We start from the raw sequence: 26,607 nt of genomic DNA, 5'->3' as shown, positions 1-26,607 counted from the left end.
CTTTTTACTTATGAGATTGTGGAGACAATTATTATTTCAGCAATTATGCAAAATAAATTGCTTTGCTTTTCGTATTCATTCCCTCATTTGGTTAATCATCCATCAGAGATGTGTTGAAGGCCTGCTGTGTATCAAGTACTGGGCTAGGTGCTAGGATGTGACAACAAGGCCCTGAGCATTCCAGCCTTCTCCGAGTTTATAATATACAAATGATCAGTCTCAAGTAAGAGAATTTCTAAAGAGAATCTTCCTTAGAGGGAACAAGGGAACCAGCTTAACCATGACTGGGGAAGACTGCCTGAGGAGGGGATGAAAGGCTGATATTTGAAAGATTAGGTGGGAATTTGCCATGGTGTCCATCCATGGATCCTTCCTTGTGCCTCCTGTCTTTATTTTAACAATTCCCTTGCCAAACTTCCTTGAACTTCCCTTGTACATAATAATTCGGTTGCTTTTCTTTATACCTATAAACTTTTCCAGGGGGTTGAGTTATTTTTGACCACTTTTGACCTACGAATGTGACAATTTCAATAACTCAATGTATAGCTGCGACACTTCCAGGCTGAAAGGTTCTGGTCTCTTAAAATTATAGTATCACATTGTACTCTTTTTAACATTTATTGTAAGCAATCCATCCTTAGCTGAAAACATACCCAGTTACTTTCCATCAAACAATTCTCTTTCAGATTATTTTTTCTAAACCATTTTCTTCCAAGTTGAATCATATTTTTTCCGCTTATTCATCATTTCATCTGATAGTGGGGTCACTGATTCTGCCTCTATGCTTTTGGCTGTACCCCCAATTCCTTTTCATAGCTTATTTATTCTTTCCTCCATGATATTGTTGAGAAATAAATCAGTTATATAGACTATCAAAATAACAAATCAAATCTTTTCCAGAAGGTATGAATTCTCTTGAAGGATTGCTTCTATTTCACTGTTTTTGAGGGTAAGGCAAGGTTATACAAAAATGGCAAGAGCTGGTAGGCTGTTAGCATTTGCTTTTAAGACTGCTGTTATTAAATCTGTGAAAACAATTTAGTTTCACACATGCCCACAGGCATGCACAGAGAATTGTAAACTTAAAAAAGGGACAGAAAGACTAGAACCTTTACTATAATGAAATTAAAAGTGATTTTGAGCTTTACATAATCACATATCTACCCCCTTTCTCATCTTCCCACAACTACTATGGAAAACTTTATCTACTCTGTCAACCCTGGTTTATCTGTGATTAAAATTAGAAACACATCCTTGGGCCTTTCCTTGCATGCCATTTTTCCACGGTTTCAAAAAGATAAGCTTCGCCTATAAAAGGACCTTTTGTTGCTATCTGGTTGCGTGTGGAACCTGACCGAATTGCCACGGTGAGTCAGGAACCTGTTTTCTAGGCCTAATTGATCAGAATTTATCCATTTTCCCCCAGACATCTAAATGAACTAAAACTTACCGATCTTTTTAAAACTTAGCCAGACTCAATCATGTTTTTAATTTCGTGTAGATGCTGCTACTTTGGACTCTTTCACTGCTGCTGGGAGCAGTAGCAGGTAAGAAAAAAATATAAATGTTGAGCTGGGAGAGATTCACTTTTCAACACGGTCAAGAGGGCTATGGCAGCTGAATTCAGGCCACAGTAATAACAGGAAGCATTACTTCAAGGAGTAAAGCACAGGAGATGCATAAGAACACAGGTATGTGGAGTAGGGTTGTCAGAAAACATCTAAGATGCCCAGTTAAATTTGAATTTCAGATAAACAACAAATATTTCCCACAAACAACAAATATGTGACGTATTTATACTAAAACATTATCATTTATCTGAAATTCAAATTTACTTGTATTTTGATTTGCTAAATCTAGCAACCCTGACATTAAGTCAAGTTAGGAGTTTGAACCTTGGCTCCACCACCACCTACAGCTGTATTACTCTGAGCAAAATTCTTAACTCTTCTGTGCTTCAGAATCTTTGTCTGCAAAATGGGGAGAGTTGGATACCCCATCTCCTAGGATTATTGTGAGAATTAGGTCGGATTAGTAAATCATCCAGCCCACAACCTGGCACATGGTAAGATTGTGAGAAAGTTAGCCCCCACAACAGCTACTACTCTTACTCCTACCATTAATCTAGATTTATCCTCCTTAGAAAAGAGAACCCTTCTTTGGGTTTTTTTTGTTTTTGTTTTTGTTTTTGTTTTTTCTGAGACAGAGTCTCGCTCTGTCGCCCAGGCTGGAGTGCAGTGGTGCCATCTCAGCTCACTGCAAGCTCTGCCTCCTGGATTCACACCATTCTCCTGCTTCAGCCTCCCAAGTAGCTGGGACTACAGGTGCCTGGAACCACACCTGGCTAATTTTTTTGTATTTTTAGTGGAGACGGGGTTTCACCATGTTAGCCAGGATGGTCTGAATCTCCTGACCTTGTGATCCACCTGCCTTGGCCTCCCAAAGTGCCGGGATTACAGGCTCTTTAGGTTGTTTTTTTATGGAGTGACATTCAAGCCTGGAGCTGTGTTAAACCATGGATTTTTTGTTTGGTTGTTTGTGAACAGCTTCTTCATCACAGTAATGAAGATGATCTGCAGTACAGCAAGGATAGGGATATATGGTTTTGACCTTTCCATAAAATGTAAGCGCTCCTTTCAAAGCCCATAGCTGAATGGTGGCTACAAGAAGTTAAGGCTTAGGGACACAGGGTTGTCCCTTTCTTGAGCACCTATGGCCCAAGGAAGATATCTGAGTTCAGAGGCTAAAAGGAGTCCCACATTGGGACTGGTCAGAGACACAAGGGGAGTGAAGTGATCCTGTGTGGTAGAATTGAGGACCAACAGCCTGTCTGGAACAGTTGTGTTGTGTTTTGAAGCTGTTTTGTGAGTGTGTGGCTAGGAAGGTGTTGAGAGTAGTAGAGGAGGAATGTCTACCACACAGTGTAATTTAACTCATATATATATTGGCAGACAGATCGTTAAAAAGAGCATGCTTGTAAAATAATATCCTTCTGGGGGATTGCAGGAAAAGAAGTTTGCTATGAAAGACTCGGCTGCTTCAGCGATGATTCCCCATGGTCAGGAATTGTGGAAAGACCCCTCCATATATTGCCCTGGGCTCCAAAAGATGTCAACACCCGCTTCCTCCTATATACTAATGAGAACCCAAACAACTTTCAAGTAAGAACTATCACTGTGTTTAGAACTAAGTTCCACCTGTTTTATGTAATAAGGATACTGAATATTCACGTTCTTAAGAGAAACAAATCAGGCTGTGAAATTTGCATCTTTGTAGATATTCAGGGCACTGAGCTTAGGTATTTCTTAATGTAAATTCTTTATAAAAGGTTCCTTAACTTCATATTATTCTTGTCCTTCCTCTATAGCATTTAATAAATATTGTAAATATAGGGCTATATTTATATATATAAAGTATATAAACATTCCAAATATTATATATTTATATAATCTTCCATTATGTATGTATATCTATATTAGATAAAGATGCATAAACATATGCACACACATACACACAAAGCCTTCCATTGTATGAAGAAAAGATCATTACCACCAAGTTTATAACAGACATATTATCCCAAGTTGAACAACTGCAAACATGTCGTGATGACTGGGAAATGGCAACATGGTGATGATAGTGAATACTGTGGTTATAATGGGAGGATCATTATTCACAAGGATCCTGAATCCTAGCAGTCTTCTACTTACCGCCCCTCTCCATGTGGAACCCTCTCCACAAATGGTTCTATTGGCTACTATAGGAAACTGACATGAAACACTTTTCTGTCTAAACAGGAACTTGTCGCAGATTCATCAACCATCAGTAACTCCAATTTCAAAACAAATAGAAAAACTCGCTTTATTATTCATGGATTCATAGACAAGGGAGAAGAAAACTGGCTGGCCAATATATGCAAGGTGAGATGTAGTCATCTCTCAAGGAAAGGTTGTTTCCAAAGTGATAATTAACAACCAGTAGTAAGGCACTGGCCCCAACCAGTGAGGACAGTGCTGGTACCCACAGTCTTGAAGGATCTTCAGACCCCTGCGGGGCCTAGAGTTCCTAAGGGAGGTCAAGGAGGTGTTGGTGGGAAGAGGGGGTTTAGGATGCTCAGAGCAGTGAGGCTGGCAAGCATTTGGTAGATCTAGGCACTAGTTATTTAACAACTGATATGGAGGTGTTTCAAAATTTTAGCAACAGATGCTCTCATGCTGATGCACACCAGCTGGTCATAGGCCCCTGATTTTTCATTTGTTTTTAATTTTATGTGAAGCGCTAAGAGGTCTCATTTTGCCTGAATGAATTATTTTCTTTTGATGTTCACTTGCTACTCTTTGATCTCCTCTGGTAGCAATAACTTGGAAAACTGTGTAGGTTTTTTATTTTGGCTTCTGTTGTTTCAACAGCAGTGGTCCTATTTTCTTTAATTTGCCTTTGGCTATGTGCTCTGTCATAAAGAAGAATGAAAAGACAGAAAATCAAATAGAATAAATTTTCCTAGTAACTGCTAGTGCTTGAGGAATATTATGATTGATTCATTTGTTCAAGTGTTTATTCATGTATTCATCAAATTTCTTTGACCTACTGTGGCACAAAGGGAGTAGTCCTTTCTTCAGAGGTATCAAGAAGAAAGACACAGGCCGGGTGTGGTGGCTCATACCTGTAATCCGAGTACTTTGAGAGGCTGAGGCGGGCTGATCACAAGGTCAGGAGTTCGAGACCATCCTGGCTAACGTGGTGAAACCCCATCTCTACTAAAACTACAAAACAGTTAGCCAGGCATGGTGGTGCATGCCTGTAATCCCAGCTACTCAGGAGGCTGAGGCAGGAGAATCACTTGAACCCGGGAGGCAGAGGTTGCGGTGAGCCAAGATCGCGCCATTGCACTCCAGCCTGGGTGACAGAGTGAGACTCCGTCTCAAAAAAAAAAAAAAAAAAAGAAGAAAGACACAAAGGTCCTCCTAAGCCCATAGAATTTCAGGTCTGCCTGTGGCTCAAACCAAGGGCAGAATGAGTCAACGCCAGAGCATATCCATTGATCCTAAAGACGGATGAGCACCCTAGAGTCCGTACACTCTGCAAGTTTAAACACAAGCAGTAAAACTACAACTTGTCTTCCAAAATAATTTAAAGCTGATGATTATTGGAGGGTAGTAATAGATTTTTACACAACAGAGAAGAAAAAAAATATATTATTCTCAGTTCAAAAGGAATATAGCTTCCTTTGATATGGCTATGCAATTTATTTCTAAGATCCCAAAGGCAATTGTGGTTTGTTTTTGTTTTGTTTTGTTTTGCATTGATTAGGCTTTGACAGCACTATTGTTTTGAGATGCAGAAACAAGTGGTTTAAACTAGAAGGATAAAGGTTCTACATTTCAGTCCTGACTCTTTCCGTAGCCATGATTAGCAAATCTTTTCCCTGCTTTGGATTTTTCCTTTTGAAAATGGAAAAGTTGGAGATGATTTCTAAGATTGTTCCATTATTCTCAAATTCTTTTTATTTTTGAGATGGAGTCTCGCTCTGTCACCCGGGCTGGAGTGCAATGGTGCAATCTCGGCTCACTGCAAGCTCCGCCTCCCGGGTTCACTCCATTCTCCTGCCTCAGCCTCCTGAGTAGCTGGGACTACAGGTGCCCGCCACCAGGCCCCGCTAATTTTTTGTATTTTTAGTAGAGATGGGGTTTCACCGTGTTAGCCAGGATGGTCTCGATCTCCAGACCTCGTGATCCACCCGCCTCGGCCTCCCAAAGTGCTGGGATTACAGGCGTGAGCCACTGCACCTGGCCTATTCTCAAATTCTTTTTGGAAAAAAAATAGGGTATACATAAACACACTCAGACAACAGAATTCCTTTCAGAACTAACCTCCATGAAGCCATAATTAAATGCCATCAAGCAAGGCTTTCCGTAGATATCTGGTAGGCAGTGTTTCCATGTGAAATATTAATAACTCTTTAGTGATGTACAATAAAACATGTTCATCTAAAAATTTTGATTAGTATTTCCATTGTGGAAAAACTTATTTACCTTCAATGTATTTATATATTGTCTTTCATTCATTCATTAAATATTTACTGAGCACCTTCTGTGTACCAGAATCTCTTCTGGACACTGAGGCTGCACCAGTGGACGAGGCAAACAATGTCCTTGGGTGCATTCTAGTAAGGGACAATGTAGTCTTGTGGCATTTAGGATGACCTAATGAACAACCCATTGTACCACATTTTATACATTTTTTTCTTGAATTAAATGTCTCTGTATCTGCTACAGCAGAAATCCCAAGAATCCAGTTCCCACTATGGTCAAATTCCAGTTTGGAGATGATGTTAAACTTTAGCAGAGATGATATATCTATAACAGACTATAAGTTTTGTCAGTTGCATTGGGGTTAAAATGATGTCGTGTCAGTCAAGGAAGGAATTTATCCTAGTCCTCCGATATGTTAACTAGTAATTAATAAAGATCCTGAATTATGTATCTGTTTATTGTGCCCCTTCCACCAGAATCTGTTCCAGGTGGAAAGTGTGAACTGTATCTGTGTGGACTGGAAAGGTGGCTCCCGAACTGGATACACACAAGCGTCACAGAACATCAGGATTGTGGGAGCAGAAGTAGCGTATTTTGTTGAAGTTCTGAAGGTAATTACCCCTGGATTGTATAAAAGCCTGTATACATGGTTTTCCAGATTGTCTTTCAAAAAAAAAAGTCTGTAGATTTAATCATAGATAAAGACATTTCTCTACTCAGATATGACATTTCCCTTGGTTGCAAAGAAAATTTTTTTTAAAAATCTAGCTTTGGGTTTCATCAATAACCCATTATGTTAATAAACTAGTTCTTTTTGGCTGGGTGCAGTGGCTCACGCCTGTAATCCCAACACTTTGGGAGGCTGAGACAGGCGGATCACGAGATCAGGAGATCGAGACCGTCCTGGCTAACACAGTGAAACCCTGCCTCTACTAAAAATACAAAAAAATTAGCCGGGCGTGGTGGTGGGCACCTGTAGTCCCAGCTACTTGGGAGGCTAAGGCAGGAGAATGGCCTGAACCTAGGAGGTGGAGCTTGCAGTGAGCCGAGATCGCGCCTGCACACCAGCCTGGGTGACAGAGCAAGACTCCGTCTAAAATAAAAAAATAAAATAAAATAAAATAAAAATAAACTGGTTTTTTAAATTTAATTTATTCAAGCAATTGGTAGGTTGTTTTTAATAAATTCCACAAGTATTTGTTTTAATTTTACTAGTTATTACCTATGTCAACCTTAAAATTAATCTAGTTTTGTTTGATTTTAGTTTTGTTTTCTTAAGAGAAGCACAGTGATCACAAGCTAACCTCATTTGGTAACAAAAAAACACAGAAAATGTTATACTCAAATGTGTTTAAATAACTGTTTTTATTTTTACTTTCTAATCCAAATACTTGCTTCATCATCTCTGGATAACAGCTCTTCATATTCATTAAGGTTTATCTCTCCAACAAAATACAGCCCTACTTCCTCCAGATTAAAAGTTAAACCCATTTCCATTTTTCATTATAACTATTTTAAAAAACATGGACGTCAAGTGCTTTGGAAAGGCAGTGTACCTTCTTAACACTGAGGTTTTTGAAGGTTCTCCCCCTGCGCCCCTCACGACTTCTGCAACACAGTCACGCACCACACAAGGATGTGTAGGTCAATGATGGACTTCAGATATGATGGAGGTCCCATAAGATGACAATGGAGCTAAAAAATTCCTATTGCCTTGTGACTTATAGCTATCATGATACCATAGCACAACGTATTACTCATGGATTTGTGGTCATGCTGGTATAAACAAACCTACTGCACTCCCAGTTATATAAAACTCTACCACATATAATCATGTACAGTATATAATACATGATAATGATAATAAACGATGACATTACTGGTTTACATATTTACTGTACTTTTTATCATTATTTTAAAGTATACTCCTTCTACTTATTAAAAAAAAAAAAGAAAAACAGCCTCAGGCAGATCCTTTAGGAAGTATTCCAGAAGAAGACATGTTATCATAGGAAATGACAGCTTCATGCATGTTATTGCCCCTGAAGACCTTCCAGGAAATAAGATGTGGAGGTGGAAGACAGTGAGGTTGATGATCCTGACCCTGTATAGGCCTAGGCTAATGCAGGTGTTTGTGTCTTAGTTTTTAACAAAAAATTTTGAAAAGTTAAAATGGCTGGGCACGGCGGCTCACACCTGTAATTCCAGCACTTTGGGAGGCCGAGGCAGGCGGATCACGAGGTCAGGAGATTGAGACCATCCTGGCTAACACGGTGAAACCCCGTCTCTACTAAAAATACAAAGACTTAGCTGGGTGTGGTGGCGGGCACCTGTAGTCCCAGCTACTCGGGAGACTGAGGCAGGAGAATGGCGTGAACCCGGGAGGCGGAGCTTACAGTGAGCTGAGATCATGCCACTGCACTCCAGCCTGGGGGACAGAGGGAGACTCCATCTCAAAAAATAAATAAGTAAATAAATAAATAAAATAATAAAAATAAAAATTGCATAAAGAAAGAAAAATATTTTAAATGAACTGAGTGTAGAGTAAGTGTACAGTGTGTATCAAGTCTTCAGCAGTGTGCAGTGACGTCCTAGGCCTTTACATTTCCTCACCACTTACTCCATGGCTCACCCAGAGCAACTTCCAGTCCTGCAAGCTCCATTCATGGTAAGTGGCCTCTACAGATGTACCACTTTGGGACTTTTTTTTTTTGAGACAGAGTCTTGCTCTGTCACCCAGGCTGGAGTGTGGTGGCACAGTCTTGGCTCACTGCAACCTCCACCTCCCGGGTTCAAGTGATTCTCCCACCTCAGCCTCCCTAGTAGCCAGGATTATAGGCACCCACCACCATGCCCAGATAATTTTTGTTTTGTTTGTTTGTTTGACGGAGTCCTGCTCTGTTGCCCAGGCTGGAATGCAGTGGGGCGATCTCGGCTCACTGCAAGCTCGGCCTCCCGGGTTCGTGCCATTCTCCTGCCTCAGCCTCCCAAGTAGCTGGGACTATAGGCACCCACCACCACGCCTGGCTAATTTTTTGTATTTTTAGTAGAGAGGGGATTTCACTGTGTTAGCCAGGATGGCCTCGATCTCCCAACCTCGTGATCCGCCCGCCTTGGCCTCCCAAAGTGTTGGGATTACAGGCATGAGCCACTGCACCTGGCCAATTTTTTTATTTTTGTAGAGACAGGGTTTCACCAGATTGGCCAGGCTGGTCTTAAACTCCTAACCTTAGGTGATCAGCCCACCTCAGCCTCCCAAAGTGCTGTGATTACAGGCCTGAGCCACCAAGACCAGCCTAATATCTTTTATACTGTATTTTTACTGTATGTTTTTTAGGTTTAGATATATTTGGATACACAACTAGTTACATTGTGTTCCAATTGCCTACAGTACATGGTACAGTCACATGCAGTACAGGTTTGTAGCCTAGAAGCAACAGGCTGTACCACATAGCCTAGGTGTGTAGTAGGCTATGCCATCTAGGTTTATGTAAGTACACTTTATGATGTTCCCACAACAACAAAATCGCTTGACGATGCATTTCTCTTAACATATCCCTGTTGTTAAGCAACTCGTGACTGTACTTGAAAACATTCTAAAAAGGTTTTCTTTCCTACAGTCGGCATTCGGTTACTCACCTTCCAGTGTGCACATCATTGGCCACAGCCTGGGTGCCCACGCTGCTGGGGAGGCTGGAAGGAGAACCAATGGGACCGTTGGACGCATCACAGGTTGGTCAAAACAGTGAAAGATGCCAGGGGGTTGAGGCAAGAGGATCTCTTGAGCCCAGCAGTTTGAGGCCAGTCTGGGCAACATAGTGAGACTCCCATCTCCTTAAAAAAATAAAAATAAAAAAGTAAGTAAGTAAATAAATAAATAAATAAAGCTACAAAATTAGACTACATGTAGACTGTCTGTGGTCTAAAAGGAAATACAAGACGGAAATTTGGTGCAATTCTACTTTTTACCTTCTCATGTTTTCTGAATTGGGCCTCACAATCGGAAATCACTCTGTTCTGAGGCTTTGTAAAGTCTTCATTGATACCAGTCTTTGGTCTACAGCACTCTGTTTAACATATTTATATTGCACGTGACTAAAATGTGAATTAAGGACATAGAGATTTTATTCATGCCTATTTCCCCGTTGACCAACATTCACAAAGGATCAGTTTCATGAATAGAGTACACTTCATAAATAGTAGAATAAATACAATGAAACCCAAGAAGCTGAAATTTGTATAACTGATTATATTCTGCTTCAGTAGCAATTGCTAATGTGCTTAAACCTCAAACGTAACCCCAGAGTCGTCAGGGAAAATGTGGTCAGGGTGCCCTGGGCTGCCAGTTCTGTGTGCTGCTAATGAGATAACAAATAGTATTTTACAAACCTGAGGCTGGCTGCATTCGGCCAGTGAGCTCATATATTGGATATCCAGATTCTAAAACCTCTGTAAGGTTATAAGAAAGAGTCTACCATCCTGGATCTGAGAGGTGATTATTTCAAGGAAGGACCACTTTCCTCTTCCATCAGTGTTCAACCTTTTTGTCTCTGACTTGGTGATTCTCTTTTTAACCCTTGGGATAAGTCGGCTGTATCTGGACTTGGAATAATCTGGAATGCCTATCCGTTCATTTGCTGAAGGGGAGTTCTGCACAGGATTTTCTTTTCCACCGTCTGTAAATGTTTCTTTCCCATAGCCTGCTCAGCCAGGCGCTGTGCAATGCAAGCCTGTGTTCTCAGTGACGTTTATGGAAGCCAAGGTCCTTGCTCTTGTGGGAGTTCACAGTCTACTGGGGACTCTTTTACCCTGAGTGGTTTTTAGTCCAGTGTGTCCCAGAGTCTGCCTCTTTTCTTGTAACTGCGCTAGTGACCAAGACTCTCCCACTGACTACACGGCCATGAGGAAAGGCATATTCTTTGGTTTGGAGAAAATTCACTTTAAAGCAAATAGCTAGAAGCAGATTCCCCTTCAGCAAATGGTCAGGTAAGGAAGAACTCGTTCATCCCTTTCCATGCATAACTCATATTTTACTCTTAATACTTGTACTCAGGACTGTACTTAGGACTTGTCATAATTCACGACACATACTCTTTACTCTAGGGTTGGACCCCGCAGAACCTTGCTTTCAGGGTACACCTGAATTAGTCCGATTGGACCCCAGTGATGCCCAATTTGTGGATGTAATTCACACGGATGGTGCCCCCATAGTCCCCAATTTGGGTGAGTTCCTCAACCTGTCCCCCAAAGGGTGTTATATTGTCTGAGTCTATACGTTAGCATAAACCCTCATTTACTTTTATGTTTCTTCAGGGTTTGGAATGAGCCAACTTGTGGGCCATCTAGATTTCTTTCCAAATGGAGGAGTGGAAATGCCTGGATGTCAGAAGAACATTCTCTCTCAGATTGTGGACATAGATGGAATCTGGCAAGGTAGAACTATTACGTGTACAAAGAGATCTTCTTGGGGGAAAGCTTGCGTTTTGTTTTGCTAAACTTGTTAAATTCTTTGGAATTGTACAGGTCTCACATTTTATGTAACAAAAGACTTTTAATTGCATCCATGAGATGTAGGTTTTCACTGGGATAAGTGGGCATGAGGAGACTGGGAAAGAAAGTGGATTTTCAGTCAACTTCCAAGCACCTAATCCAGGGAATGAGCTTTTATTTATTTAGACCAATCTTTTTCTTCTACAGTATGTTAAACCTTTCATTTAATTACAGTATTATCTATTATAATCTTTAACAGTACTCAACTTCTGATTACATCACAAATCATAAATATACTTTACAAATGACTTTGTTCTGTGACCCGCATGAGCTCACGTTAATTAGAGAAATCTATTCAACCACTATATTCTGAATATGACGTTAACTCGGAAAAATGCAATCTGTCCTTGATGTGTAATTGTGCCTGATTCGAAGGGACTCGAGACTTTGCGGCCTGTAATCACTTAAGAAGCTACAAATATTACACTGATAGCATTGTCAATCCTGATGGCTTTGCTGGATTTCCCTGTGCCTCTTACAACGTCTTCACTGCAGTAAGTAGACTCCACCTTCTGCATAAAGAATTTTGTGACTGTCACTTCACATGACTGGTGTGGTTTCCTATACATGACCTCATTCAATGAACGTTTTTATACTTTCGAACTTATACATGCCTTTAATTATAGATATGTATTTAAATAGTGATAAATTAGAGCACTTTAGAGAAATGAGCTTGTAAATGGAAATGTCCTATGTTTACTTTCATTTGTATTACTTTTGTATTCATTGGGTAAATGTTCAAACTTGTTTTAGAAATAACCCTAAACAAACAAAAAATAATTAGTCTATGGAAATCTGAGAAATATCTATAGGATGGTGATGAACATGGAAAAATTTTCTTAAATGCTGACCTTTTAAACTATTAATATATAATTATAGACGTGTGGATGTTTCTGTGCAATTTCGTAATTGCCAAGATTTTTTTTTTTGAGTTTTCATTTTATTTGGTATTCTCTTGATATCTTGGTTGAATTATTTATTTAATTTTACTTTAAGTTCCAGGATACTTGTGCAGAATGTGCAGGTTTGTTACATAGGTAAATGTGTGCTGTAGTGGTTTGCTCTTGGTTGAATTCTTTATATGTGATCTCAGATATGACATATCTATTCTCTGGGGTTTTTTTTTATAAAATTATAAAATTGACTTTTCTTTGCACCATAAAGTTTTGAAATTAAAATTTAAAACCTATGGATTTAATAAGAAAATTTCCAGTAACAAATGTGCCAGCTGAAGTCATAATTACCCAGGATATATACCTTAGTGATTAGGAGAGAGGATGCAAATCCTGGTTTCACCATTAAATAGCTGAATATTTTTGAGCAAAACACTTCTCCAAGAAGTTTCTTCATCTGTAAATGTAAATACTAATGGTAAACTCAACATATTTGGTGAGAGGACTTAATGAGAATACATATGTTAATTGCTTAGCTCAGAGCAAAAAATATAATGGCATTCAATTAATGTTAGCTATTATGGGAGAGGGAGTACATATATTATTCACACTACAGCTTCCATATACAATAAGACAGAAGATCCCTCCTCTTTCTTTATTTTAACTTCATTTTAATTTTCTTCCCCAATACCCAACAATAAGTAATGGGGAAAAAATAAAGAAGCAAACACAAAAGCCTCAGGTTTCATCCAGTTAAAACTTAGTCTAATTCAACGATATAAACAGTTCTTTTAAGTGATACTCAGCACTTGCATAAGAAAAAATGTCTCAGTCTTGCAGATTTCTTCACCTTTGCACTCCCTTCTAAGCTTCTCTCCAAGTGAGTGCTGGGGCCAGGTGATCTGGTGGTGGTGGTCAATGTGTGTTCAGCAGAGGAAATGAATTGGGAGTCCGTGGGTGCAAAGTCTTTGGGCTCCTTTGGACGCTGGGTAATAGCCTTGTCTTTTATTGATGGTCACACTGCTGTATTTAGAGATGAAGTCTTGGGCCTGTCTGTTCTTCTGGCTCTAGCAATGCCCTCAGAGAGCTTTGGCTATTTCTTCCTGGCTGGCTTAGGCAACACCTGGATTTTGTTGAATGCCAACCCTGGGACTGTGATAAGCCCATAATATGGTCCATTGAGCCAGGAGTCCACCACTTGCCTTTACTGTAGAGTAGCCCTGCCCCTCATAGTGGGAATTGGGACACTTGTCCTGCCAACTTGGTTCCTCCCTCTCCATCTCTTTTTCTCATAAGTCCTTGGTTCAGAAACAAGGAGTATTTTCCCATATGAATATGTCTTCTCCAGGTATCAGTCTCGCAGTAAGCCTTAGGCTAGCTGGGGCATTTTCTCTTCACATAGAGGAAATTCTATGTGAAGATACGAATCCTTCAGGGCTTGATATGCTAAACATGAGCTAAAACAATTGAAGAAAGCCAGGCGCGGTGGCTCACGCCTGTAATCCCAGCACTTTGGGAGGCCGAGGCGGGTGGATCATGAGGTTAGGAGATCGAGATCATCCTAGCTAACATGGTGAAACCCTGTCTCTACTAAAAATACTAAAAATACAAAAATAAGCTGGGCGTGATAGCGGATGCCTATAGTCCCAACTGCTCTGGAGGCTGAAACAGGAGAATGGTGTGAACCCGGGAGGCAGAGCTTGCAGTGAGCCAGATCACACCACTGTACTCTAGCCTGCGTGACAGAGAGAGACTTTATCTCAAACAAAAAAAAAAAAAAAAGGAAAAGAATTGATTTTGTTTATCAGAAGCTGATTATAACCTCTATTCTACTTATGCAATCTTTCTAAAATAAATTCTAGCTATAAGTAGATGAATGTCTTAGGAACAAATTAGGCAAGAGGAAAAATAGAAGATAGATACACACACACACACACAGATATATATTTTCTCATTGTATTTTTTATTTGTTTGTTTTTGTTTTTTTTTTTTTTTTTTTTTTGAGATGGAGTCTTGCTCTCTTGCCCAAGACTTGAGTGCAATAGCGCAACCTCGGCTCACTGCAACCTCTGCCTCCTGGGTTCAAGCAATTCTCCTGCTTCAGCCTCCAGAGTAGCTAGAATTATAGGCGCCCGCCACCATGTCCAACTAATTTTTGCATTTTTAGTAGAGACGGGGTTTCACCATGTTGGTCAGGCTGATCTTGAACTCCTAACCTCAGGTGATCCACCTGCCTCAGCCTCCCAAAGTGCTGGGATTACAGGTGTGAGCCACCGCACCCAGCTCACTGTATGATTTTTATAGTACTGTGTTGTTTAACAGTGAAGTTGGTGACTTACTGTTGTGAATAATGAAATGCATTGTTAATCTTTGCTGCTGAGACACTGTTAAAATCCCCGTTTACCATCAGAACAGAACTGGCTTTAGAATATTTGAATGACAACAACATGTAGGAAATATGGTACACAATTAAAAGAAAGGGCATCCTCATTCATCATTTGTTTGTTTTCACTAGAATAAGTGCTTCCCCTGTCCAAGTGGAGGCTGCCCACAGATGGGTCACTATGCTGATAGATATTCTGGGAAAACAAATGATGTGGGCCAGAAATTTTATCTAGACACTGGTGATGCCAGTAATTTTGCACGTAAGTTTCTATTTTCTGTATCTTATATTCGTATTGCTATATATTTTATTATTATGTCCTCTGAAAATGTGCATACTTGCTTTTCTATACAAAAGCTTTAAACACCCCGTCTGCAATGTGGAAAAATGCTCAATGCTATGTTCAAGGTAATTATAGCTAATTAGGGTGGCAGAACAGAGTTTGGGTCCTGGACTCTTAGAGCTGCAAAAATAAGTTTCTTCACATTTGGTTCTGGTGCTATATTCAGAAGACTTTCTCTGCTCCAGCCTCTTTATATTCACTCAAAAGTTTCACTGAACAAAATTCTGAGATTTTCGTAAAAGCACAAAGGTAATCTAGGAGAGAGAGATGGCAGAGGTTGTGAGAATGGAAAGACATTAACAGATGTAAGAGATGTTTAGGATTGTAGGTTCCATGAGTGATGGGAATTAGAGGATGGAGTAGTAGTAGGAATGGGAACAGGTTCTGGGTTTCTTTTCTTAATAATAGAAGAAGAAAACTATTTGGATGAGAGTCAATTGGGTTACCGTTTTTTTTTTTAATACTGATGACAAATTTTATCTCCTCCGCAATTTGCTCAGGCTATCTCTAAATGGCAAACTATTGGCTAGTACCAAGAAAACGTTCTTTTGGTTTTCATAAATTAATATATTCCCAAAGGCAATGAAAAGTTGAATTATGGAATTTTGAAAATAAATGTAGATATTTAGACAAAAAGATGGCAGTACTCTAAAATTTGGTGATCTATGAAAATAAATTAAACTGAAAAAATGTCACAGTTCACAATTTTACAACTACCTTTTAACATAACGTTCTTATAACTTTCAAGGATAAATTGTCAGGTTGGAAACTGAAAACTAAATGTATTCTTTAGTCCCTTGGCTTGAAAAAAAATCTGTCTTAATTTTGAAAAACTTCTGCAAAGCCCCTGCTACCTAATGCCTATCCCCTAAACACATATAAAGGAATATCTATGACTATTTGATTAGAAAATTACATACACACACACACACACAAAAATTATAAATAAATTATTCAAAACTCAGCAGTAGTGGGATCCGAATTAACTTGTTTTTAGTGTCTTTTATCTCCAAACTGACATTTTGCAATTTTTCTCCCTTGCAGGTTGGAGGTATAAGGTATCTGTCACACTGTCTGGAAAAAAGGTCACAGGACATATACTAGTTTCTTTGTTTGGAAGTAAAGGAAACTCTAAGCAGTATGAAATTTTCAAGTGAGTAAAATAATATTGCTCTATGGTTTGTTTGTTTGTTTTTTTGAGTTGAAGTCTCACTCTGTTGCCCAGGCTGGAGTCTTGCTCTGTCACCCAGGCTGGAGTGTAGTGGTGCAGTCTTGGCTCACTACAACCTCTGCCTCTAGGGTTCAAGCAATTCTCCTACCTTAGCCTCCCGAGTAGCTGTGATTACAGGCACCCACCACCACGCCTGGCTAATTTTTGTATTTTTAATAGAGACGGGGTTTCACTATGTTGGCCAGGCTGGTCTCAAACTCCTGACCTCAGGTGACCTGCCCACCTAGGCCTCCCAAAGTGCTGGGATTATGGGCATGAGCCATGGTGGCCAGCCAATACTTCTTAATGTTGGAATACTGCACATGTATAATGTATGTCATCAACCTAAGAGTTTGTCTATTCATTACTATATGGAAGTAGAGTACTGACATGTATAAGGAAAAAGGAAGAAATTGTGTCATCCTTATGCCTTAATACTATTCAGAATTCGGTTTCTAAATATTTTCATGCTATTTCCTGATAAAACCATTCATGTTTGCTTTGATGACTGGCATCTGATTTATAATCAGTAATTAATTAGTCTGTCTACAAAACACATGCAAAAAGATGATGGAATACTCTCATCATTTATTAAATTGTGGAGGAATTGTGACTAATACATGTTTGAAGTTTTATTAAAGCAAAGGTGACTAATATGAGGTATTCACGGCAAATGGACTACCAGTGAGTTAGCATGCATGTCTGAATTTGTTTAATACATTAGAATGAAAAATGTACTACCAATCACCTTAGCCAGAAATGCACTGTAAGCTGGTCTTAGAAACATAAATGTGTATGTATATGTGTATATATATATATACACACACAAACAAAAATATATATGTATATATTTATATGTATGCTCATGTATGTTTTTGTTCACTTCTTAAATCCTCAGGGGCACTCTCAAATCAGATAATACTCATTCCAATGAATTTGACTCAGATGTGGACGTTGGGGACTTGCAGAAGGTTAAATTTATCTGGTATAACAACGTGATCGACCTAAATTTACCCAGAGTGGGAGCATCCAAGATTATAGTGGAGACAAATGATGGAAAACAGTAAGTAATGAAAATCCCAGGAGATGTGAAATATCAAATCTGTGTTTATAGTTCTATTCCTTCTAAAAGTCTAATTTAAGTGAAACCTCCTACAGGGGATCACCTACATCCTAGTTACAGTTGCTTCCTAATGCCTTCTGTTTCTTTAGGAAAAAGGGTAGAACTTTAGGAAACAGCTTTGATCAATTTGTAGACAAATATGTGATAGCTGATACAAATTAAATGTTAGAATGAGAATCTGGCTTCATGATTCTTAGGTGAGAGGAATGCCTCCTTTGGCAGCTGTGTTTTGTGCTATGTGAGGGCTTCTTGTGTGCATCTTCCAAACTTCCCGGGCTCACCTAATTGCTGTTTAAGTTGCTAGGAACACAGTGAATGTATCAAGGAATAGAAATAGGCTTTTCCGAATCACTGGTCTTCTTAGTGAAGATGAAGGTCCAGGAGATAATCCTTGGTTTCAACCAGGACTGGAGGGTGTGGGAGCCAAAGGAAGGTGAACTACCAGGAAAGGTGATCTGATGATAATCATGACAATACCAACACTAGACCAAGTATTTCTGAGTATTAGGCCAAATGCTGAGGCAAGCCCTGTGCTTCTGTCGTTCTATCCTTCCATCCTCATAAAAACCAAATGAGGGGACTTTGCTTCTGGCAAAGATGGAGTAACAGAACCCAGATTTACTGTCCTGACTGAAATAACCAAAAATTCAAACTAAGTATGTGAAAAAACAGTTTTCCAGACACTGAACATCAAGGAATAAGGGATAGTGATCCCTGAGAGACAAAAACGGACAAGATGGAGCCTCGCAGTTGCCCCAGCTTACTGCTCCGAGAGATTTCCAGGATGTGTCACAGGGAGGAGAAACCCAGGCAGAGTTCAGTGGACTCCTTAAGTTAAAGAATCAGAGTTAAGAATCAGAAGACCCAGGGAAGTAGATTTCACAGGACAGCATACCATACAGGAGTGAGTTGCCGAGGGAGAATCCCAGAGGTTATGAAAAGTCCCCCTGAATATTCATCAAGGTACTGATTGGCCCATGTATGAGAACAAACCAGCTGGAGGTCATGGAAATATCCATTTGATGGATTAGAGAAAATAGTTCCCATACTCTTGCAGGACTGGGAATGGTGCTTACTTCCACCAAGCAGTCTAGAAAAGTTTCTAAGTCAAAGGACACAGGGTAGAGTATTTTAGAAGGTCTTGCTTTATAGTGGAAAATAATTTACCTATATTGACCAAGATCTGTAAAGAAACTGTTTCCAAATAACTTAACTGCGTTGCAGAACAAAAAGGTCAAGAATATTTATAAAGATCCAGAATTATCAAGCACCTAAAAATCTAAAATCCACAGTATCTGACTTTGACTCAAGGATTCCCAGGTATATAAAGACGCAGAAAAATCCAACCTATAATGAGGAGAATAATCAATCGACACCAAACCGAAACTGACACAGATGTTACATTAGCAGAGGAGAAAATTAAAACAGTTCTTAAACCTGTATTCCATTTGCTTAAAAGGTCAGTAAAGGCGTGGCATATACAGGTTGAATGTTTCTTATCCAAAATGCTTGAGATCAGAAGTGATTCAATTTTGAATTTCTTGGGACTTTAGGAATAGTTCCATTATATGTACCAGTTGAGCATCAAAAATTAAAAAAAAAAAATTCCAAAATCTGAAATGTTCCAATAAGCATTTCCTTCGAGCATCATGTTGGCAATCAAACATTTCAAATTTCAGAGCATTTTGGATTTTTAATTCATTTTTATTTTATTTTTCCATAAGTTATTGGGTACAGGTGGTATTTGGTTACATGAGTAAGTTCTTCAGTGGTGATTTCTGAGATCCTGGTGCACCCATCACCTGAGCAGTGTACACTGCACCATGTATGTTGTCTTTTATCCCTCGCCCCGCTCCCACTCTTCTCCCCAAGTCCCCAAAGTCCATTGTATCATTCTTATGCCTTTGTGTCCTCATAGCTTAGCTCCCACATATCAGTGAGAACATACAATGTTTGGTTTTCCATTCCTGAGTTACTTCCCTCAGGAATGGATTTTTTATTTTTAGATTTAGATGCTCAACCTATATAGAAAAAGACCCACACTGAGTTTCTAGAGATGAAAAATACAATGTCACAAACAAAACATGCACAGAATGTAACTAACAGTAGATTAGACTATTATAGAAGGCAAGGTTAATGACCTTGAATACATAATAGAAACTTTCTGAAATGAAATACACAGAGAAAAAATCTTTAAAATAATTTTAAAAGAATATCAGTGATCTGTAGGACAATAATAATAAGCCTTATTTATTGGAAATAAGACCCTAACAAAGAAGGGACAGAAAAATATATGTGAAGAAATAATACCTTGAAAATTTTCAAACATGGTGAAAACTATAAACCAACAGATCAAAGAAAATCACAAGAAACATGAAAAAAACAGCACAGCACCAACACACATAAAAATCAAAATGCTCAAAACCAGGCAGAATGTACATTATTCAGGTGATTACACTAAAAACCTAGATTTTACCACTATACGATATATCCGTCTAACAAAACTTAACTTGTTCCCTTACATTTCCACAAATAAAAAAATGTTGAAACCCAATTATAAAGACAAAATATTGAAAGCAGTCAGAGAAAAATGACACATTAGAACAGTGAAGAAAGAAAATTACAGCAAATTTCTAATCAGGAACAATGCAAGCTAGAAGACGGTGAAACAATATCTTTGAATATGGAAAGGAAAAACTGTTAACCTGGAATTTATACCCATAAATATCTTTCAAAGACAAAGATGAAATAAAGACTTTTAAAACTGAAATAATTCCTCACCAGCAGGTTAACACTAAAAGAAATGTCAAAGGAAGGACTTCAGGCACAGGAAAATGATACCAGGTAGAAAAGAATTCACTAAAAGAAATTAAGAACACAGGAAATAGGAAATACGTGATAAATACATAGTATGTTTAATTCTTATTACTAAATTCTCATTGAAAAAATTGACTACTTAAAAAATAATGACAGTATTTTGGGGAGTATATAATAGATGTATAAGTAAAATTTAACACTGACATGAAGGGCGGGGGGGGAGAACTGAAAATATACTATTGGAAGGTTCTTATACCATTTATGAATTGGTATACTCTCTTTTGAAAGTAAGACGTGATAAATAAAAAATATGTGCTATAAATTCGAAAATAATGAAACAAGGCATGATAGCAAATAACCCAAACAAGGAGATAAAATGGAATAAAATATAATCCAAAATATAGTATAAAAAGAACTAAAAGGGGCTGGGTGCGGTGGCTGACGCCTGTAATCCCTCCACTTCGGGAGGCCAAGGCAGGCGGATCACGAGGTCGGGAGATTGAGACCATCCTGGCTAACACGGTGAAACCCATCTCTACTAAAAACACAAAAAATTAGCCGGGTGTTGTGGAGGATGCCTGTAGTCCCAGCTACTCGGGAGGCTGGAGGCAGGAGAATGGCGTGAACTCGGGAGGTGGAGATTGCACCACTGCACTCCAGCCTGGGCGACAGAGCAAGACTCCTCTGTTTCAAAAAAAAAAAAAAAAAAAGACAGTAACCTCATACCTAGCCATATAAATAATCGTATAAAGTAAAAATGGTCTAAATACCACAATTAGAAGACAAAACTTACTCCACTGTATTTTTAAAAACTCAATATCCAATTGTATTCTGGCTATATAAAATGTACTTTTTTATTTTTATTTTTTTGAAATGGAGTCTTGCTCTGTTACCCAGGCTGGAGTGCAGTGGCACGATCTCAACCTTTGCCTCCTAGGTTCAAGTGATTCTTCTGCCTCAGCCTCCTGTGTAGCTGGGATTACAGGCAGCAGCACCACTGCCAGCTAATTTTTGTATTTTTAGTATAGGCAGGATTTCACCATGTTGGTCAGGCTAGTCTCAAACTGGCCTCAAGTGATTCACCCACCTCGACCTTCCAAAGTGCTGAAATTACAGGCGTGAGCCACTGTGCCCAGCCTGAAATGCACTTTAAACATAAAAACACAAATAGATTTCTCAATGTGAAAGAACCGAAAATGATACACTGTTAATCATTAGAAAAATGCAAATTAAGAACAGAAAGAGATACCACCTATTTAAATGGCCAAAATTAAGATTGATAATACCAACTCTTGTGAAGGACTATCATACAGTGCTGATGGGAATATAAAAAGGATACAACTACTTTGGAAAGCACCTTAACAGTTTCTTAAAAAGCCAAACATGCATCTAGCTGAGTCAGCGATTTCGGTCTTCGCTCTTTACCCATGAGGCAAGAACACATATGATTATACAAAAGATTTGTACATGAATATTTGTAGCAATTTTTGTTTTTGAGACAGAGTCTTGCTCTGTCACCCAGGCTGGAGTGCCGTGGCACAATCTTGGCTCACCGCAACCTCCATCTCCTGGGTTCAAGTGATTCTCCTGCCTTGGCCTCCCCAGTAGCTGGGATTACAGGCATGCGCCACCATGCCCAGCTAATTTTTGTATTTTTAGTTGAGACGGGTTTTCATCATGTTGGCCAGGCTGGTCTTGAACCCTTGACCACAGGTGATCCACCTGCTTTGGCCTCCCAAAGTGCTGGGATGACATGGGTGAGCCACTGCGCCTGAGCCTATAGCAGCTTTTATTGTAACAGCCGAGAAGTAGAAACAATCCAAATGTCTACCAAAAGAGGAATGGATAAACAAACTATGGTCTGTCCATACAATGGAATATTACTCAGCAGTGACAAGGAATCAACTAATGGTACACTCAACAATATGGATGAATCTTGAGATAATTATACTGAATGAAAAGCTAGACCAGAGTGCATACACCTTAGATTCCATTTATATAAAATTCCAGACAATTCAAACTACTCTATAGTGACAGCAGAGAGTGGTGGCCTGGGAGGAGTGAATATTGGAGGGAATGGGAAGAAGCAATTACAAAGGGGAAGAAAGACAATTGGGGAGATGATAGATATGTTTATAACTTTGATTTTGGTAATGGTTTCAAAGGTGTATGTTGTGTGTGTGAAAATGTATCAATTTAAATATGTACAGTTTATTCCAGGTAAATTAAAGCTCAATAAAGCTGTTAAAACAAAAATGTATATCCTATGAGGTAGTTTCATTATCCTTATTTTATGGATAATTAAATGAAGATACCGTTTCTGAATTTCTGTGCAGGAAGTTTGACTCTACAAAATTCTTAACTACTACAAAATAAATTCAGTTCACCTTTAATCATATATAAATATTGGTGCCTTTCATTTCTTGTGTCCCTGATTGATAACTGTTTTCACCTTTAACTTCCTATTTGTGAGGCTGCCAGTCATTGAGGAAGTGAGCGTGAAGGGAAAAAAAAACATTTTCTGAGCATCTTTTTCCGTGCCTGATAGTTTACATATGCTAAGGTATTTTATTAAAGAAAAATATTCCAAAGCATCCTAAGTATTGCTCAGCCTTTTCTTTCTTCCCTTCCTCCCTCCCTTCCTCCTTCCCTCCCTTCCTCCTTCCCTTCCCTCTTTCCTTCCCTCCTTCCCTTCCCCTTCCTTCCCTCCCTTCCTCCCTCCTTCCTTCCTTCCTTCCCTCCCTCCCTCCCTTCTTTCTTTTCCTTCCTTCCTTCCCTCCCTCCCTTCCTTCCTTCCTCCCCTTCCTTCCTTCTTTCTTCTCCTTCCTTCCTTCCTTCCTTTCTTTCTTTCTTTCTTTCTTTCTTTCTTTCTTTCTTTCTTTCTTTCTCCTTCCCTCCTTCCTTCCTTCCTTCCTTTCTTCCTTCCTCCCTCCCTCCCTCCCTTCCTTCCTTCCTTTCTCTCTCTTTCTTTCTCCTTCCTTCCTTCTTTTCTTTTCTTTATTTGATGCACACATGAAAAGAAGGCATATTATTCAGTCTTAATGAGAAAAGTTTGTCATTTTAATTCCAATATTGAATTAAAATAATGGTTAGCCAATATAATACCAGAAATTAACTTTTATACACTGGGCTGATTTCTTATGATGGTGACTCTGCTGTTCCTCAGTTGCATTTTTTGACATGGGCTAAGTGTTCAGTGACTGCTCATGACAAATGAGTCTTTCTTTTTCTTTGGGGTGTCTATTGACAGCTTCTCTCTCTGCTGGTGCACAACCAGAAAATAACACTGGAAAGGAGAATTCATTCCTTTATGTAGAAGATGTCCTCCCTCAGCCATTGTCTGATCTCCAGCATAGGGTGTGCCCTTCCCTCAGACTGGGAGGTTGGGGGCAGAGGTGGTCCTCATTGTCACACTCCAGATGTGTGCCAGGAAGAGGAGGTGACTTTGTGTTGTTTTCTCTCCACAGGTTCAACTTCTGTAGTGCAGAAACCGTCAGGGAGGAGGTTCTCCTCACCCTCACACCATGTTAGGAGACTACTGTTACCAATGAATTGACTTCAAATAAAATCTGGTGGTAATGCATTACGCGCCTGTTTCTTTTGTCCAAAACCTCCATAGTTTCAAGTGAATCTGTTGGATAAAGTGACTAAACTCCAAAATTTGGAGTTGGTCAAAAGAACCACTAATGACTGTTAAATTTTGCTGCATATTTGACCTTAAGAATACTGTTTACAGGGTACTGTCATCATGTTCATTATTAATATTACTTATGCCATTCTTGTCACTTAAGGCAGTCTTCCATGTCCAAAATGACCCCCTCTTGGTGGGCTCACATGGAAAGACTCACAATTGCCACATTTTTTATAATCTTTAAGTTCTGTGTCTGCTCCTAATCAGACATCTCAGGGGAAATGACACACAAGGAGATGAGGACTAGACAGATCCAATGCTCCCTAACAGGTCTACCTGGTTTATGTGGGGCTCCCCAAAACCTCTCACTTCTCCTGCAGCCTCTTTGATTTTTCTGAAGCACAAATAAATCATCCTCCCAGTTGTCCCCAGGACAGAATCCATATTCTTTTTTTTTTTTTTTTTTTGAGATGGAGTCTCACTCTGCTGCCCAGGCTGGAGTGCAGCAGCATGATCTCCACTTACTGCAAGCTCCATCCCCCGGGTTCATGCCATTCTCCTGCCTCAGCCTCCCAAGTAGCTGGGACTACAGGTGCCTGCCACCACACCTGGCTAACTTTTTTGTATTTTTAGTAGAGACAGGGTTTCACCGTGTTCGTCAGGATGGTCTCGATCTCCTGACCTCATGATCTGCCCGCCTTGGCCTCCCAAAGTGCTGGGATTACAGGCGTGAGCCACCACGCTTGGACCCATATTCTTTGGTAAGCCTTGTGAGGTCCTTCTTGGTCTGGTTGTCTCCTTGGACTCCAGCTTCATCTTTCACTATGTTCCTTCTGGAATTCTACATTCTGACCCTGTCCCCCAAGAGGGTCTTGATCTCTGATGCTGCTGGATGTTGTCAGGAACTCTTCTCCCTGGGATGTTCTTTTCTCTGTCTTCCTGTCTGTTAAACTCCTATTGGTTCTTAAATCTCTTTGTAGACATCACTTCCTCCAGGACTCACCTCCATTATCCGCGCCCACTAAGACTTGATTAGAGGCTTACCACTATGCTCCTACCACACCCAGACATTTTGCCATCTCAACACTGAACTTCCCATATTGTAATTGCTTGCTGGCTCACTTCTCTGTATAGCCTATTTCTAAACTCCTTAAGGAGTTTGCCCATTGTATGTGCCTGGCACATGCCTGGCATGTAGTAGAAGAGAAAATACAAATACATATTTTTAAAATGACTTTCCCACTAATGGAAGCAACGAATGAATCCACTAGGGTCAGGTACTTAAAATTAGGCCATGTCTAAACAATAACATCCTAAGAAAGAAGGGGATATTTGTGCTAGGTCTTAAAAGTTGAGTAGGGATTTGCTAAGAGGATATGGTGGGAAGGGCACTCCAGAGAGAAGGAATAACATAGCCAAAGGCACAGGGCTATGAAAAATTGAAAATGCCATTTATTCTGTATTTCGTCAAAATATATAAAGTTAACACACAAAGACTTGTTAAAGGGCCATCCATTTATATTAATTAAGATGCTTTCACTTGCATGAACCAAAAGCTCCAACTCAAAGTTGCTTAAACAAAAAGGCAATATTTGACTTACGTGATTGGAAAGTTCAGAGGTGGAGGAAGCTTCAGGTTTTCATGACCCAGTCACTCAATGACCTCTTCAAGAGCCACTTTCTTTTTCTGTCTTCCGATATCTATGGTGCTAGTTTTATACTAACTCTGGCTTCCTTCTCCGTTGAAGAAAGGCCATCTCCCACAATCGAGGCTATAAACATTTCTTTCACATATAACAAGGAGAGAAAGTGCATCTCCTTTCCTATTTTTTTCCTCACAAAACTTGTGAGATTCACTCTTACTGGCCTCTGACCAGGGAAGTAGAATGTGTTGATTGTCTTAAGTCAATCAGTGAACACTCCTGGACAAAGAACAAGGCCAGCATCCTCAATGTACATGAACTATATAGAGAAGGAATTGATATCTAAATGAAAAAGGGAATTAAGAATGACTCATGGGTCATCATTGCAACAGGAAGGATGGAGTTGCCATTGCCTGAAACGGACATGTTTTGAGAGGCACTATTTTGAAGAGGCAAGTCAGAAGATCGTTTTAGTCATGTCAAATTTGAGAGGCTCATCAGGCATGCAACTGGCCATGGAATGCAGGCATTTGGATATATAAGCACAGAGGTGAGGACAGAAATCTGGATTAGACACACAAACTTTGGCATCTTTAGTCTATAGATGTCATTTTTAAGCACTGCACTTCTCTGCAAAGAGAATAACGCAATGTTTATCACATGTGAGTGCTTAATAAATGTTTACACTTGTAATTACTATAAGGACCTCATGAAATTTTCCTAAACATTAATGATAATGAATAATAAAAATCCATGAAACAATAGGATTATGTGCAAATTTACTCATTTAATAAGATGAAACAAAGGAGTTTAATTTTTCAAAATCAGTTAAAAACCTTTTGTTAAGAAAGATATCCATTTTCATCATAATGAAGCTGTTTCCAAGTTAGTTTAATCATTTCAAATGAATGGTTTACTCAAATTATTTACATATTTCTAAACTTAGTGAATTTTTTGAAAATACTACTTTTAGAACCCTAAATCA

At 39.3% G+C, this 26,607-nt stretch overlaps 1 protein-coding gene across 1 annotated transcript; it reads left to right on the top strand.

The window, feature by feature from the left end:
- The first annotated feature begins 21 nt into the window (after positions 1 to 21).
- On the top strand, positions 22 to 23,934 carry LOC101010627 (pancreatic triacylglycerol lipase). The gene is made up of 12 exons (XM_021943722.2): positions 22 to 1,547; positions 3,007 to 3,161; positions 3,795 to 3,917; positions 6,506 to 6,640; positions 9,650 to 9,761; positions 11,133 to 11,252; positions 11,343 to 11,462; positions 11,955 to 12,073; positions 14,988 to 15,117; positions 16,243 to 16,351; positions 17,307 to 17,471; positions 23,816 to 23,934. The coding sequence occupies exons 1-12, from the start codon at positions 1,502 to 1,504 to the stop codon at positions 23,877 to 23,879; spliced, it is 1,398 nt and encodes a 465-aa protein (XP_021799414.2). The 5' UTR covers positions 22 to 1,501; the 3' UTR covers positions 23,880 to 23,934.
- Positions 23,935 to 26,607: the final 2,673 nt, after the last annotated feature.

Source organism: Papio anubis, chromosome 11 (assembly GCF_008728515.1).
Source record: "Papio anubis isolate 15944 chromosome 11, Panubis1.0, whole genome shotgun sequence".
NCBI classification, from domain to species: Eukaryota; Metazoa; Chordata; class Mammalia; order Primates; family Cercopithecidae; genus Papio; species Papio anubis.
This window is presented reverse-complemented; position numbering and strand designations above follow the sequence as displayed.

Coding starts and splice junctions, on each gene's coding strand:
- LOC101010627 (XM_021943722.2), top strand. CDS start 1,502: ATGCTGCTACTTTGGACTCTTTCACTGCTGCTGGGAGCAGTAGCAG. Junction 6,641..9,649: donor ATTTTGTTGAAGTTCTGAAG/GTAATTACCCCT, acceptor TCTTTCCTACAG/TCGGCATTCGGTTACTCACC. Junction 15,118..16,242: donor TGATGCCAGTAATTTTGCAC/GTAAGTTTCTAT, acceptor TCTCCCTTGCAG/GTTGGAGGTATAAGGTATCT.